We start from the raw sequence: 15,205 nt of genomic DNA, 5'->3' as shown, positions 1-15,205 counted from the left end.
TTCAGTCTCACTTCTGGGACACTCAAATATTTTACTAAAAAACTAAGGGAGTGAAAAAACTACAAAGTCGGAACCAGGGGCTCTCTGCAAGCATTGCACATCACTGTATGACCTATATGGGTGTATCTGAGGAGGAAGAGCTCAGTTCAGAGTGAGATGAGAGCAGCCAGATCCTCTGGTTCAGAGTGTGACATCTTGCCATATGCCGTGAGCATGCTGTAACGCTGACATCGCAACACTGAGTCAGGGTGGCACATCGCTGTTCCTGTGTGACTCCATTCATGGTAATATCTGCTGGCATGCTCTCTGCCTTCTGGCTGCAGGGCAGAACAGTCTACTTTGTTCTCTCTGCTCAGCATGCTGTGCTCTGTTAACATTTCACAAGCTCCAGTCGAGGCTTGCCAGAGTCACAAATCTAATATAGGGGAAAAATACCTAATGCACTTGCTCACTGGTTCCCTACGGGCCTGCTTCCCACTGCACGAATGCTGTCAGGCCATGCTCAGACTCTTGCACACAGCATCTAAAATACTGTTTTTCCCACAGTTTAGTTACACAGTCAGAATAATGCTTCGTAGTCCTCACGTGAAATATTTGAAAACAAGTTCTACCCAAGCAGACCAAAAAGCAGCTTTGTCTAGGGAGCTATCCCAAATACTGAATATTGCTCCTCTTTGTTGTCATTAAGAGCTGGAGACAAAACTCCCCACACCACAAGGCCATAGCTCCAAACCAGAATGTTTTTACAGCAGAGCGAATACTTCACATGGCTTGGTAGAACATACCCCAGTAACTACATCTGTAATGTAAGCTGAAGGCACACACTGGCTGATTAGCTCCTTCTTCAAGTCAGCAAGGCTTTGTGGAAAGACCACTGCAAGGCTTTACGTGCAAAACTTAACTAATAAATAAATATATAATATACATATATATAAAACTAATAAATTAATTTGTAGCTTTGATATGAATCACAAGTTGCTGATTTTGTTACAGAGATAAACTAGATTAGTAGAGTAGAAAGCAGTGAAGTTTGATGAATGAATTACTACCTTAAAATGGTGGATAATTAAGCATACTTTACAAACAATACACAATTGTTGAAAGCACATGAGAGAAATACACAATATTGAAAGCAATACACAGAAATGCTTAAAGTTAGCTAAGATTTCGGGGGCATCAATTGATTAAATGTAGAGATAGATGGCGAATTATTATGCTCTTATTTGCAATGTTAAGGATAAAATCAAGGGATTAAAAGTGACTGAGAGTGGAAATTTGGCCTATTAGAAGCTGTTGCTTGATGAAAAGAGAGGAATATTAGTTTTTCTGCTCCTGTCAGATTGTCTATGGCCTCATACGAAGAACCACCAACCTGAGTTACATCTGCACAGTTTTGGACAAATTTAGATGCAGCTATTTGAGAGAGAAACTCTTCCACAGTCCTCACGTTGGTAGTACCCCAAATGTCCTTGGGAGCGGCTCCCTCACACAGCCTCTTCTCTTGGCCAGAGGAGCGTGGGTGCCCCGCAAGGTTCCATTCCTGTGCCTGAAGGATGTGTGAGGAAAGGGCTAAGATGCAACATGAGGTAGATTAAAGAGTGGTGTGCTTGCTGTCAGTGGGAGATCCACACAGAAAAGGAAAAGCGTGTCTAAAAGTAGAGAGCTAGGCGAGAAGAAATCAGAAGTGGAAGGAAGATAAGAAGGCAGGAAGAAGATGGGAGGTCTGGGCAGGAAGGCTCAGAGACAGCAAGACAAAAGGGCAGCAGGAAAAGATATAAAGGAATGAGAAGAGCTCAATAAACATTTGACCTTTGACCAAAAGGCCAAACTGAGGAAAGAGAAACCGTAATTCTTTTTTTTTTTTTCATTCAGATTCAGAGGATGTGCCTTTATTGTCCTCTCTGGCTTGGATTTAGATAGTTCATTTGTTCTAAAATTAAAACAACAGTAAATCCATTTGTACCTGGTCTTCAGATATGATCTAAGAATGATCTGGCTGAAACTCTGAGCTAACTTCCTTTCTTCAAAAATTCCAACAGTGTTCCTGAGCTCACGCTCAGAGCTGACCAGTGGCCACAGCTGTCCTCAAGCTGTAATGTTTGATCTGGGCTTCCATCTCCAAGTTTTGAGCTCAGATCTCTCACCAGCTCTTCCTTCTTCTCTCTGTCTCATTATTTTCAACTCCACACAGGGAAGACTAAGATAAGCAGGTTTCAACTTGAGTTAACTATGCACCTGCTATTACTTCAATAAATAAAGGGGAAAAAAACCAGACAGGACTGTATGATATTTCATGGGCAGTGCTGTTACTGTGTTACAAACTACTACAGGACAGAAAGCCCTAAGCTTTAAATGCCTTGAGAAACAGCTAATTATGAAAATGAATAGCAAAAAATCAAATAGTAAGCACTTTTAAAGATGAATGAATTGTTCAAAATATGTCTTGATTATATTTCATTACTCAGCGCTGACTACTTCGGCATCTAAATCTGATTTCAAAAAATGATTTTTATTGGAAAAGTCACTATCCCTACAGAAATAGTGAAATAGCCTGTCTTTAACTCAACTTTTAACTTTTTAAAACTGGTCTTGCACTAGGCTGATAGACAATATGTTGGTATTGAACCCTCTTCACCATTTAGATAAGCCTTGGTGTAGATACAGCTGAAGATATAGATCCATCTTGGGGATCAGAATGAGGAGCGAGTGGGTGACGGGATTGTAGAAACCACCGGGAGTCTAGGAAGAAAAGTCCTCTCCGGAAGAATGATGAGAATTGCATTTACTTAGCCTAGAGAGGAAAAGGTTGATGGAAGGTGCGATAACAGCTCTTGTGCTGGGGCTGCAAGAAAGGCAAAGGAATAAGCTTCCCATTGCAACTGCTGAAGATGAAACTAGAGGTACCAGACAAGGGAAATTTGGACTAGAACATTCCAGGTTTTCGGTGCTGTATGTGCTTTTTCTCTACTTCAAGGCTATACTGTGGAATCTGCAGGTGGTGTTTTCCATTTCACATATGTCAATCTGACACTGGGCCTTTGCAATTGTACATAAAACATGCAGAAGTTCAGGTTACTTTCTTGCTTTCTGTTCCTCCACATTGGCAGAAGTAGACCATGGCCCTTTCCCAGAGAGCACATGCTACCCCCACGATCAAGTGCTGTCTGTACAGCTGCTCCAGCCATTCCAGCTGCCTGCCTCACCTCCCTGCTGCAGGAAGGCACAGCCACTCTGGAACAAGAGCTGGTCCCAGTATTCTCAGAGCTCCCCACAAATTGCTGCTGCCTAACAGCATATACAACCTTCTCACTCTTACCTCTGAGCTGTGTTGTTTATTACATTTTCTCTTTGGTTGTCTTGCTGCTTCATCTCTCTATTCTCTTACTTGTTTTTTTCTCCAGATCCAGTGTAGTTCTCTTACTACTCTTATTTCTGTTTTCTCTCCTTATCCATCCCACTTTCCTTCTTCACTGCCTTCTGCCCGAAATCTTGAGATAGATCTCTCTTCTTTTGTAGTGTACTTTTGCGTAGCATCCTCCAAAGAAGAAAATGCTCTGCCCAGATGAGTAGTCAATCTGCTGCCAACCTCCCATTGCACAAACATCACTCCCATGTGCAGGCAGCCAAAACAACTTTTGCACCTGCTCAGACTTCACTCAAGACCTCCTAACTGAACTCAAAAGCACTCAAATACATTAAATTTAGGAGTTGAGCTTGGGCTTTAGCTCCTGATACACAAAGAAGCCTTCCACGTGGGCTTTCTACGGTCCAGCACAGCCCTTGCAGTAAGGCTGCATGGGACAATGTCATTTAATTAGCTTAGGTGAAGCTTCTGGTACTTAATCAGCCATATTCAGACGAGCTTGTGTTTTCCTGTGCATTTGCCATGCAGACTCTCTGTGTCCCATTCTCCAATCAGTGGAAGAGAGATACTAGCACACTCTTCTTTTTAGGAGGACTACTGCAACAAATAGTAGTACCATGTTATCATTAAAATAGTTATACAATAAAGAGAGATCTGCTTTTCAAGGCTTCAGATGCATCTGTAGATCTTCCCATATAAAGAATGATAACATATATACAAGCTGCAAAGTTTACGTTTGCAGCTTTCTCAACATTTAGCACTGTCTGGAACATGTGTTCCACATACAATCAGCCCTCTGAAAAGGCAGAATAAAGCTGCATCAAAGGGCAGAGTATGGAAAGGAATTTTATTTTAGATAACTGCTGTTCAGTCTTCTCTCAGTGTTTATGCAAACTATTTTAATTCTACTAAGATAAGTTTGTTGTTGTTGCTGTTTTTCTCTTTTGTTCTAAGTACACAAATAAGAGCTACTTGGTACTAAGAGAAATGCATTGCTAAGAAAACTGCAGGTTCAAGACACAGTGGCTTCAAGAGCAGAGAATTCTATCTATGCTATTTGGCTAAACCCTAAGAACCTCCAATTTCATCAGAAATATTTTGTTAACACAGAAATCACGAGATGAATTTTCTCCAAAACCAAATGACATTGATTTGTTTCATTGATTCCATGGTTCATGTCAGGATTGAAAAGCATTTTGCCAGCCTACTGCTTTCTGTCCTGACAAACTTACTGCATTGACCAGGACAGGTCAATGGGCTCAGAGCAATGCACTGTTGGTTGTATTTGAGGTGAAGTCCTGTGAGGTGAAGTCAGATGCTACAGGCAGTGCTAAAAGCAAAATGCAGGGATGGAGACCCTGTTTCCTGCTGCCTCTCTTTCATTCACATCTCTCAGCAGCACACTGAAGGCACACACAACACATGCAGAGATCTTCTGCTAAGGTTCAGCCTTTTCCTCCTCCACTGGGGCTCCTGAGCAGGCTGCTGTCACAGAAGGGAGGAAGGAAAGGGAGGGAGCGACAGTCATTTCTCCCGGTGGGAGCAGGATGAAGGCAGGAAACAAAGCTTTGGCCCCTGCATTGCATGCATAGCTACCAAAGTCTGGGCCAGTTTCTTGGTTTTGTATATAACAGAAACACAAACTCCCAGCCAAGCCCTCCTAACTGCAAACTTCCTCAGTGCACTTTCTGATCTTGTGTGAAGCTTGGTGGGTATCTTCAGTGCTGTGTGCTCAAGAGGGATGAGAATGTCATTTGCACTCTATAAAGTAATAACTGTACTCAGCATGCTCATCAGCACTCAAGCCTGCCTTGGACAAAGACTCCAAGCTCCGTGCTTGTCTTTATTTAAACCTGCTAAACCTATTTAAAAGGTTTTAATTAAACCCTGTAAAGCTGTTTAAAGCAGTAGATTGTCACCCTTTGATGGTGATGTATTTGCCCATCTCTGTGTAAGATAAAAGGTAGGAGTTACTGAGAGTTATGTTATGGGATGAAAAACAAACTGCCACCCCCCTGCATTAGTCATGCTCAATCAGTTTTTAAATGTCTTCAATGAGTGCACTTTCATATCAGAAAGAGCTTTTTACATGCTGTGCATTGCTGAATACAGAAAGAAAAAGGATAAAAGGAGAGCCTTTGCCCTGCACAGGAAAGACCAAGATGTTGATGCACATAGTGCTGTGCTCTCACTGTGCCATTTGCAGACCTATTTTTGCTTCCCAGGAAAGGGCGTGCTGTGGTAGGGCAGACGCAAAGGAGTGTGAGGGGAAGCGGAGCCTGGGTGGACAGCGTTCTGCTCTCGATATGCAAAGTCATAATTATTGTGTCCTATGTTTCCTCAGCCCAGTGTTGGCTACCCAAATGCACCTCCAGCAACGTGAGTAATTTACAGATCAGGAAGGAGCCTCTGTAGCCTTTGCTGCCATGTAGTCATTTTTAGCACATCTGGGACCAGCCCTGCACTGGATTCAGCCACAGCAGCCCGTGCTCTTCTCCTGGCAGTGCTCTGAGAGCATCTGCAGCATCAGCAGCCTGAAAACTCCTGGGGAAACATTGTGCATTGCTTCTATCTCAGTGTAGTTCCACACTCACCCAGGTCCATCCTCACCTCTTCACAATGTCCAGCATACAGCCTGAGTGGTACTGAGTGCCCCAAGGGGAATGTCCAAAACAGGTCCTGGAGTACAGTTGTAGATGCCTCTTGCACTTTTATGGGCAACTAGTGCAACTTCATTCACTATGATAATTATGACTGTTGCAAATCAATTATCACTTCCTTTGCAAACCCTTCTCACTTGATCATTTTCTCCTTAAGTGATCAACCCTCATTTTCCAGTCTTAGCCCTTGAAAATAGTGTTTTGTACTAGTCTGTGGAAAGGCCAGGTGAAAGCAGTTGGGGAGACAAAGCAGAATGGCACACTGCAAGAATGGGTCATAAGGCCTGTAAGGTAAATTGTGTGCTAGTCCGCTTAAACCCAGCAACATGGAGAGGCGCTGCATGATTCTACTTGCACAGATAGCAGCGTGCAGAAAGAAATAATGGATATGCTAGAGACATTTGAACCAGAGCAGATAAAAAATGGTGAGAATAAAAATAAAGAAGTCCTGCACTCATCAGCTTTCACCTCTCATACCTGTGCCATGCATTTCTCTTTCTGTCATTGGCATATCTCATGTACAGGGCTCTTTGACATTTACCTTCAGTAAGTTCTTCTTCTTGTTACATGCTGAAAACTACATTAGTGAGTTGTTCTAAGGGAAGTCCACTGTATGGTAAATACATTTGCTGCCTTCTGAACCACAGTAAAGACATTAACGAGCTTTAACAACTTGCTGCTGCAAGAAAAGACTTATCAAAGGGAACCTAAAGGTGCTCAACCGTAACAAGACTTCTGGGCATCCAGCTTTGCAGTGCTCAGTGTCCATCATTTCCAAGACCTATGTGCTTTTTGGCACAGAACAGGCACAGAATCAAATGCTAGAGAATGTCCAAAAATCTCTATAATCAAAGAATTCTGTATTTTCCGGAAAGAAATTTCAACAGTCCTTTGCATAAATGAGTAAAAACTACCAAGATCTATGCTGGACCCAAATACTTCCTTTGATTTCTGCCTTTATGACTACCTGCAGGAACTGGGGGAGATGGACAACAACTGTGATTGTGAGGCAGTACTCTGGCTTTTGGGGACCCCAAATGACAGTGAAAACATCAGCTATGAATCATGCCCAAGATCAGCCCTCGGTCCCAGGCATGGAGCAGCCCATAATCTGTGGTGAAAATGCTTGAATTTCTCTTTCTTGCCAGATCAATTGTTGACCTTTTCCCCATTTCATCTAAAAATGCGTGGTGGCATTTTTACTTCCACAGTCTTTGAATGAGTTCACAAATACTGATATTTACCTCATCTGTATTAGTGTGATATATAATCCATGCCAAGATGAGGAAGAGCAGTTCATCTATCACAGAGAGTTGTCCTCACACCAAAATAAATACCATCTCACACACCTAGAAGGCTGTCAACATTGTATTTCCAGTAAAAGCCTAGGCTCAACATTGAGCATGTGAAGTGTAAAAAAATGACTCCTGTCAATTCAAACATTTTTCCTGTAATAAAAACATGCCTCAAAAAGTAAGTCGTGCATTTTACAGAGGAAAGTAATGCAAATCCTTAGCCAGGGACAGTAAGTATGCCAGCAGGTTTTCCTCACACTATCTAAAATCCAAATCTTTTACCATTCTTATTAGTTGTTACCTCATTCGCCAAACCTGTTAAGCTCCAGTATAACATCCTCCTCCTGCTGAAGATTAAAAATGAAAAAGTCTTCAGGAAGCACAAACATCTCATTAATATAATCAGAGATTTAATTAATTTAATCCTAAAGATTTGATTACATTGACTCAAACCAAGCACTACCCTGGGAACTCAAGGCATTAAGACAAACCAATTGTGCCTTTGAAAATGATTATGTATCTTGTAGAAATCTTCAGAGAGCAAGGTGGGGGTAGTGCTCCCATACTGGCAAAACATGCAATTTCATGAGAGATAAGACAAGGCAGAAAGATTGCAGCAGATAAATGTGATGCATAACCATGTGCCACCAGCTCTGTGGTTTCAGTGACCTGAGACCTGTTGCTATCTAAAGTGTGCAGCTAACACCCAGGTGCAGGTTAGTGCCATTGGCAAAAAGAGATTAAAAGCTGCTGTGAAAATACTCTGTTTATAAATAGGTTGGGATTCTCACCTGTAGCAAAGTCAGGCAAGCATCCATTGTCCACTTAAAAAGAGTTTGAAAATCCTTGCCCTGTTATAAGTATGGATTTGTCAAAGTAAGTCTTCCCTTTTGTTATCTCCAGCAGGTTGGCCTGCCTGACACAGTATGCCAGTGGCAGTGCATCCAAGAGCTCACCTTGGCAAGACAAATGCCAAGCTTTGCTACTCTGCTGAACATGTCAGTAGTTTGCATGGCAGGTCACAGTATGACTTCTCTCATGAAATCTGGGATACACATTTTTAGAGTTCTAGCTGAACCCAAAAGTAAATGTTTGTCTTCTAGCAAACCCAGGTCAGTAATTCCTGATTTGTGATTAGAAATAACAGCTGCAACCCATACACAAATCCAATACACTCTCTTGATCTACAGAATTGTCAAGTAAAACTGTTACAGGGTCTTTATAGAGTTTGTCTCAGCAGAAAATACAGACAAAAAAGCCCTTTCTCATGAGAAACAGAAGTGATGATGCCTTTTCCACAGGACTGTGATGCGGGAATTGACTTTCCTTTGGACTGGGATGTTGATCTGGCTACCAAGAGGTACCAGTCCAAAGTGCTTCCTTCCTCAGGTTGAACATTTTGTAAAGATTAATTTTCATTGGTGTTTTTGCAGGTTTTTCCACACAGGATCCAAATAGATATTAGATAAATAAATAAATAAATAAAAATGGAGACAAAAATCAAGGTCCTTTCCTATGTAGAAAAACAAGACAAAACACAAGCTTCAGCACATCTTTTATCCTTATTTGAAAAGACTGAGAATTGTTGCTAATTCAGATGAAAGAAACAGCTAAACAAAAAAGAAAACATACTAGTACATTTTCAGATGAGAAGACCATTGTTGAGTCTGTTATATAGCGTTATGCATCCAGGTTTGCAGCTGAACGCTGTGGGCAGCATGCCCTTCACTATCAGTTGCTATTTATTTTTGCTGCAGATCACTCTCTTCTTACCAAGCAGGCATTAAGCCATCTGCTCATCTCCTCAGTAAATGCAGCAAACTTGCATTCAGGTTTGGGACTAGAACACATGGTTTGCTTTGCAGACTGCTAGAAGTGATGGAAATACCTCAAAGACTTTTAATTTTTTCCTCCACAACAGGCAAACTCTCAAGACATTCAAGTTTGGGTTCCAGCATGAAAAGACAGCTGTCTATCTAAACCCTATTCACATTTCTCACATTTTCAGAGATAAGCGCGATCTGACTGTGACAGCCTGCACACTTTTTGTCTCCCCCACAGCACAGCCACAAACAATAACCAGAGAGTGGGGAACTCTGCTCAGGAACTCTAGCTGCTCAAAACTGTTAACTAAGTACAGAATTTTTTTTTTAAATTTATTTATTTTTTTTTAAAAAGGACTTGCTGACATGTGAGCTGAGGTGGAAAAGGGAAGGCTACCCATCTCCTCTAGTTAACACTGAGCAAAGCAGAGTTCAGGCAACTGCAAACGCATGTTCTTGCTACAGGAACCCTGCTCTGGTGGGACTTCCCTTGGGCTGTCATAACCAGAGTGTGATGGGGTCAGGGTGATACCCCAGGAACTACAGCATCCCCTAACAGGAAAGGAGTTGGGAAGTGCCTAGCTCAGGGTTGTTCCACAGTTTAAGGAGCAGCTCCAGAATCCCCATGCCAAGTTTTGCTCCCAGAGTGAAAAGTGCCTTTGTTTTATTTCATAGTGCCATCAGTTTTGCGGGTAGCAAGGGTACTGCTCACCGTCAACAGGGGTCACTAATCAGACATTAATAGGCTCATCTATGGCGCATCCACAATGCCAGACAGCATGTTGCAGTGTGCAGAACCTGAACACCTCCAGGCTGATGCTAAGATGAGCATTAGCCTTATATTTTCTGCTGTCATCTGTGTAGGAGAGAAACCTGGATGCCCCAGCTGGAAGGAAACTGTGTTGTACTACAAATGCATCACAAAGGGAGATAAGCTTCTTTATCTGGTCACTGACCTTTGGCAATTAAGCCCCATTCTAATGCTTTGTTGTTTAAAGCTGGAAATGCCCTGAACTGATCCTAAAAGTATTTCTATTTGAAATGCATTTTGGAGCAGGGAAAAATGGAGGGCAATATGTTGGAACAGGGCATCTTGAGATGATCAGGAAAGAAATCCTGCTTACAGCACATCATTTTGCTTTTGAAGATGGGGAAAAGCCCAGGGAGAAGGAAGAGGGAGTCAGAAGGCCCTTAGTCTCCTTATGTACACACAAATCAGCTCCAGTAACATACTGGCAGAGGGTAGATTTCACCTTCACAGAAGGACTCTGAAGATGCAACCTTCCAAGGTGAGTTAGAAAATTATCAAGAAAGCCCTACCCACACTCAGGCTGAAGGCAAGGCATAAGATTCAGAAGCCGTACAGAAGCCTGGGCACAGCCTTTACTAAACACAATGGAAATACTCTGAACCACCTCTGCATGGCTTGCAGATGATGCAAAGACAGGCAGCTCAAGTGTTTTGTCTGAAAAGGATGCAAACACTCACGCTGTTCATCTTGGCAAAGTTTGAGATAAACTGCTCCCAAGCCTGGGAGACAGAGTATTAAAATGCTTGAGTGTGATCTGACCTTCTCTCTCTCTCTTTTTTTCCTCCCCCCCCCCTCTCCTTTTACTGAGCACAATTTTCAAATTCTAAAGGTGTTCCTAAGCAACTGGAGCAATGCCTTGCTGCTGCTCAGAACAGGGAGACTGCACACACAGGAGGCCGGTGTCAGCCTCCTTGTGAGCCATCCTTTTTCCAGATAATCAGGTCCCACAGTTGCAGCCCAGATCTACAGAATACCTCAGTGATCACAAATCGTGGAAATCCAATAATTTTGGCCCGCCCAACTGGATAAATTAGACAATAAAACTGCATAAAACTGTTTCTGTGTTACCAGGTAACAAACTGAAAAAGTCCAGGCTGACAGCTTTCATTATTCAGTGCTAGTGATGGCACAAAGAAGGACTTTTGACCAGATTGTATTCTTTTACTTGAACGATGCGGAAAGAGACACATAGCCAAACATGTATTTTTGATTTCCTCTTGTGAGTTTACCAACAGAATTATTACTATTGTCTTGCAATAAAACTCTTAAATAAACACTTCTAGAGAATCAAAATTGAGTGGAGTACAAAGCTTCAGAGCAAACATACCCTATGGGAAATCTGCTTATTCACCATCATCGTTTCTGCCCCACTCATATCACACAGAGGAGAGAAAATCCTTTTTAAAGAAAGAGTTGTGTAAAACTGACAGAGTTCCTCCCACCCGTGTGTGCTGCCTTCCGATAAACTTTATGGACTCTTGTCTTACATACGTTCCTTTTGATCCAGCTTGGCTTTGCTTTTCAGAAGTTGTGAAATTAAAGATTTAACAATGACAGGAAGGCTATTTTTACTGGGAGTAGCAGACAGAGAAAATATAGTATCTCAGTGCAGACTTTCAGGGCTCATATTTACTTAGCATAGTTTTAGAAGCATTTCTTTCTCTGCAATTATGTTATTTTTAATCTCAAGCACTGATATGTATATATTTTTTTTCCTAACAGTGATAAGCCTAGACAGTGACATAACCTAACTGGATTTCACCACATCATCTGAGCAGAAGTTCATTAACTGAGCAGTTAACCTGGTGTTATTTTTACCTTCTGACTCACAAAATCATTTAGAGGCAATGTACAACTCTGGTTATGCATGTGCACACCATAGGGTTGGCAAATTAAAGCATGGTTAGAATGCAGGTTTGACTTAAAAAGCATCTTTTGACGAAGATGATGATAGACTTTCGTCATTGTTACTGTTTCTCTCACCTTTCCAGGATTTACTAGTTAATCTCAGCTGACCAATAGTGCAAGTAGCAGTTCAGTGACCATGCGAACACAGACAGGCTTGGTTCAATCTGCACTTTTAAAAGGTACCACACTTGATTACTAGTATTGCCCTCAGGCTTTCATCCCTTATTATTTAGCACATGATAAATGCCGTAAGACCCCATTTCTTTGAGAGTAAATCCAAGCATGTTCCCAAGAATGACCCTCAGCCAAAACTACTGCTAGTACAGAGCCAGAGATGTCCACCAGGATAGGCATGATCTGCAAAAGCAGCGTTCCCAAAACCTGACAGACATTTCAACCCCCTCCTCTTTAAGCCCCCTCTACAGCAGATGCTTCAGTTCAGCAAAGGAAAACAGAACAGAGAAGACTAGTTAATACACTGCTTTTAACTCCTCTCAGACTGAGGAGCTAGGTCCATGATGCCCAGAAAGGAAGCTGTCACCAAAAGTACAATGGCGGGAAAGTTCTCTTTCACACACAGCTCAGCTACCAGCAAGTGCCTTCTACTCCAGCACATGGCCCTTCAGTCACTGCATTACAATAAAAAAAAAAAACAAAAAAAACAAAACAAAAAAAACCCGAGCTCCCAAAAAGCTCTGAACAAAAACCACCCACAACTCCTGCCAGCTCAGCCTCTGCTTGCAAAACACTGACAAGCTAAGCTGAAAAACGACCAAAAACTTACGACCCAGAGCGCAGGTACAGAGTGCAGCAAGGAGGAGGCAGACAGTCCTCAGGAGCTCCATGCTGGGTGATGGCCGGCAGCTATCCTGCAAACAGCTGGGCAGGGAGTGCTCCTGTGCACTGCCGTGGGCCCTAATTACTCCATGGAGATTGTGCCTAGTCACTGCCCATTCCTGCTTATTTTGGGGACTTTGATAAAGAACAGGAGGAAACACAGCATACTCCCTCTGGGAGTTCAGCACGGAGGAGATTTATTGTTTCAGTCCTTACAGGAACTCCTTTTCTTTGGCAGCCAACTGTGTTTTTGTTAATACGTTATTTTGTTCTTCTTCGGCCAAGAGGTCAGGGAAGTTTCTGAACAGAGGTAGATCTTTCTTTAGAATAGGCTATACATCACTGTCTTTCACACCACATCTGGGGATACTTTAAAGGGACATCCAGTAACAGCAAGGCAGCCTGGGTGTTGGGAATAAGGCAGTCAGGGATGGAGGGGTGAAGTGAGCAGCAGGAGCCCCCACCGGCTCCTCTTATGTACTATCCAGTGGCTTTGGGAAAGATCAGAGTCAACAGAGCATGTCCCCCTGAGAGGTGCTGTCCCCAGGGAACATCAGCATGGGTTTGGGGACACAGCCCCAGCAATACGCCTGGTGTGAACAGGTTCTGCATCTGATGTTAGGCCCCCCACTGTCCCTGGAATAGCTTTGACTGATGGGAGTCCAAACTCTCTGGCATGAGGTCTTCAGTGGATGGTAATTTGTCCTGCAAGCACACAAGGGGAAAACTCACCCACGTTCACAGCAGTCTTCCTTAGTTCCAGCATGAAATATCCATTTGAAGTTACTTGAGTTATGCTTGGCTGTATCATGTCATGTAGCTGAAGCAACGGGAGCATCTTTCTCCCCGATTCTGGTCCACTAGCAAAGGAAAGAATTTTATATCCTTCTGGAGAGGTATTTGCAATGCTAACTTGCTGTGCTGAGGACATGGCCTCCAGAGGAGGATCCACCTGAGGGGTCAGCAGAGGTCTGGAGCCTTTATCTCAGGTGATCCCAGCTGATCTGAAAAACAGCAGCATCCCAACTTCCCACAGCCCTTTTGCTGGAGGGGGTGGAGGGTACCCACACAGAGCTCCAAAGTAAAAGTCACAACACTGTCTTGCAATGCTCTTATACTCTACACCCTAACTATTTTATACGGCTGATGACATTTAATCACAAAGCCTCACACCTGATGAGAGGGTGATGCAGTACGTTTACTCATGTCCCTCTCCCCAGTTCTCAGGAAAATTAAGAGGAAAAACTGACCTCATAAACAGCCTGACTCATTAAATAATCAACCTTAACTACTGCAGTAATTAAGACATTCTTTTTCCTCATGACTCCTACTCACAAAAAGGGGAAGTTTTGGAAGAGATTCACGTGTAGGAACTCCTAGGAGCTCAGTTAGTGCTTCCAACAGCAGTGCTGTTTGATTCATGTGATGAGGAAAACAGCAGCAGATCAGCAGTCTGTATGGCATAACTTTTGTCTAGTTAAATTCCATTTCTATATCTTAAAGCTATGACATATCCTCTGCCTATTGCAGGTGACAGAAGCTGGTGACCAGTAGAAAGCTAGTGGCAGACAGTGAATTGCTGGCACTTCACTTGGACAGGCTTATCTGTTAGCTGTTATGGGAGATGCAAACCCATAAGTTCTCCTTAAGAGGGCTGCATTTTCTCCATCATTGGAAAGGACCTCACAGTAATATAAATTTTTATTCAGAACGGAGGTGGACCACATTATGACACTCCCATCAAGTGGGTCAGAGCATACAGCAGGAAGTTGTTGCCAGCTTTCTGTTCTTACACTTGTTTTGTGCCAGCACAGGACATGAAGTTAGATTGGCCCAGAAAACAGCAGCCACTGCAGCAGAAAGCCTTCAGCCACAAAAATAAATAAGATCTTAGAGAGCGAATCATCCCAGTTTAGCAATGGTTCTGTGCAATAAGAATTCTTCCTGCATTGCTGAACTGCAACCTAGAATTTCTTTCTAAGAAACAATACATAAAAAAAATATTATCTTATTGACTGAAACAAAACTTCCTTAGTAAAAAAAAAAAAAAAAAAAAAAAGAAAAAAAAACATCAAAGAAGCCTGAAGAAAGGATGCCTTCCTTGTTTTTCTGAGGCCCAGAGAAACTGAATGCCCAGGAGAACATTGATTTGATTCAGTGCTATTCATGCTGAGCAGCAGTATCCAAAGGATTCCTCAAAGCACCGATGATGGTGGTGGTTACCTGTAATTTGATGAAGTCAGAGAGAGTATGGTGTGACATAGCTCTGCAAAAGATGCATATAGTGCAGGCACCTGAATGGATGGAAGGGAAAGAAGGAGAAAGGACCATGTCTCTCTGTCTGATGCCATATATAAAAATTTGAGTTGCACTGCAGAGTCCTAAGGCAACTTAAGACAACTGTGATCCACAACGTCAGCAGTAAAGGCAGCCAGCATTTGCTAGGTCAAACTTGGTAGGATGAGCAGCAGCATGAACAGGAAGGAATAACTGGGATAGGAGGGGAA

The 15,205-nt window shown here is 42.6% G+C and overlaps 1 protein-coding gene across 3 annotated transcripts in view; it reads right to left on the bottom strand.

Moving 5' to 3' along the window:
* The window catches only part of EMCN (endomucin), a 44,514-nt gene extending 31,688 nt beyond the window's left edge, over positions 1–12,826 (bottom strand). For 2 of the 3 annotated variants that reach the window (XR_008206475.1, XM_052681873.1), the window contains exon 1: positions 12,646–12,826. Coding sequence is in view for 2 of the 3 variants with exons in the window: in XM_052681873.1 (XP_052537833.1) it covers positions 12,646–12,706 (61 nt within the window). In the remaining variant the exon portion in view is untranslated. The remainder of the gene's footprint in view (positions 1–12,645) is intronic. The other variant, XM_052681874.1, reaches the window with a different exon arrangement.
* Positions 12,827–15,205: the final 2,379 nt, after the last annotated feature.

Source organism: Tympanuchus pallidicinctus, unplaced genomic scaffold, assembly GCF_026119805.1.
Source record: "Tympanuchus pallidicinctus isolate F22 unplaced genomic scaffold, pur_lepc_1.0 scaffold2, whole genome shotgun sequence".
Classification (NCBI taxonomy): Eukaryota; Metazoa; Chordata; class Aves; order Galliformes; family Phasianidae; genus Tympanuchus; species Tympanuchus pallidicinctus.
Note: the sequence above shows the minus strand (reverse complement) of the source record. Positions and strands in the feature narration are given on the sequence as shown.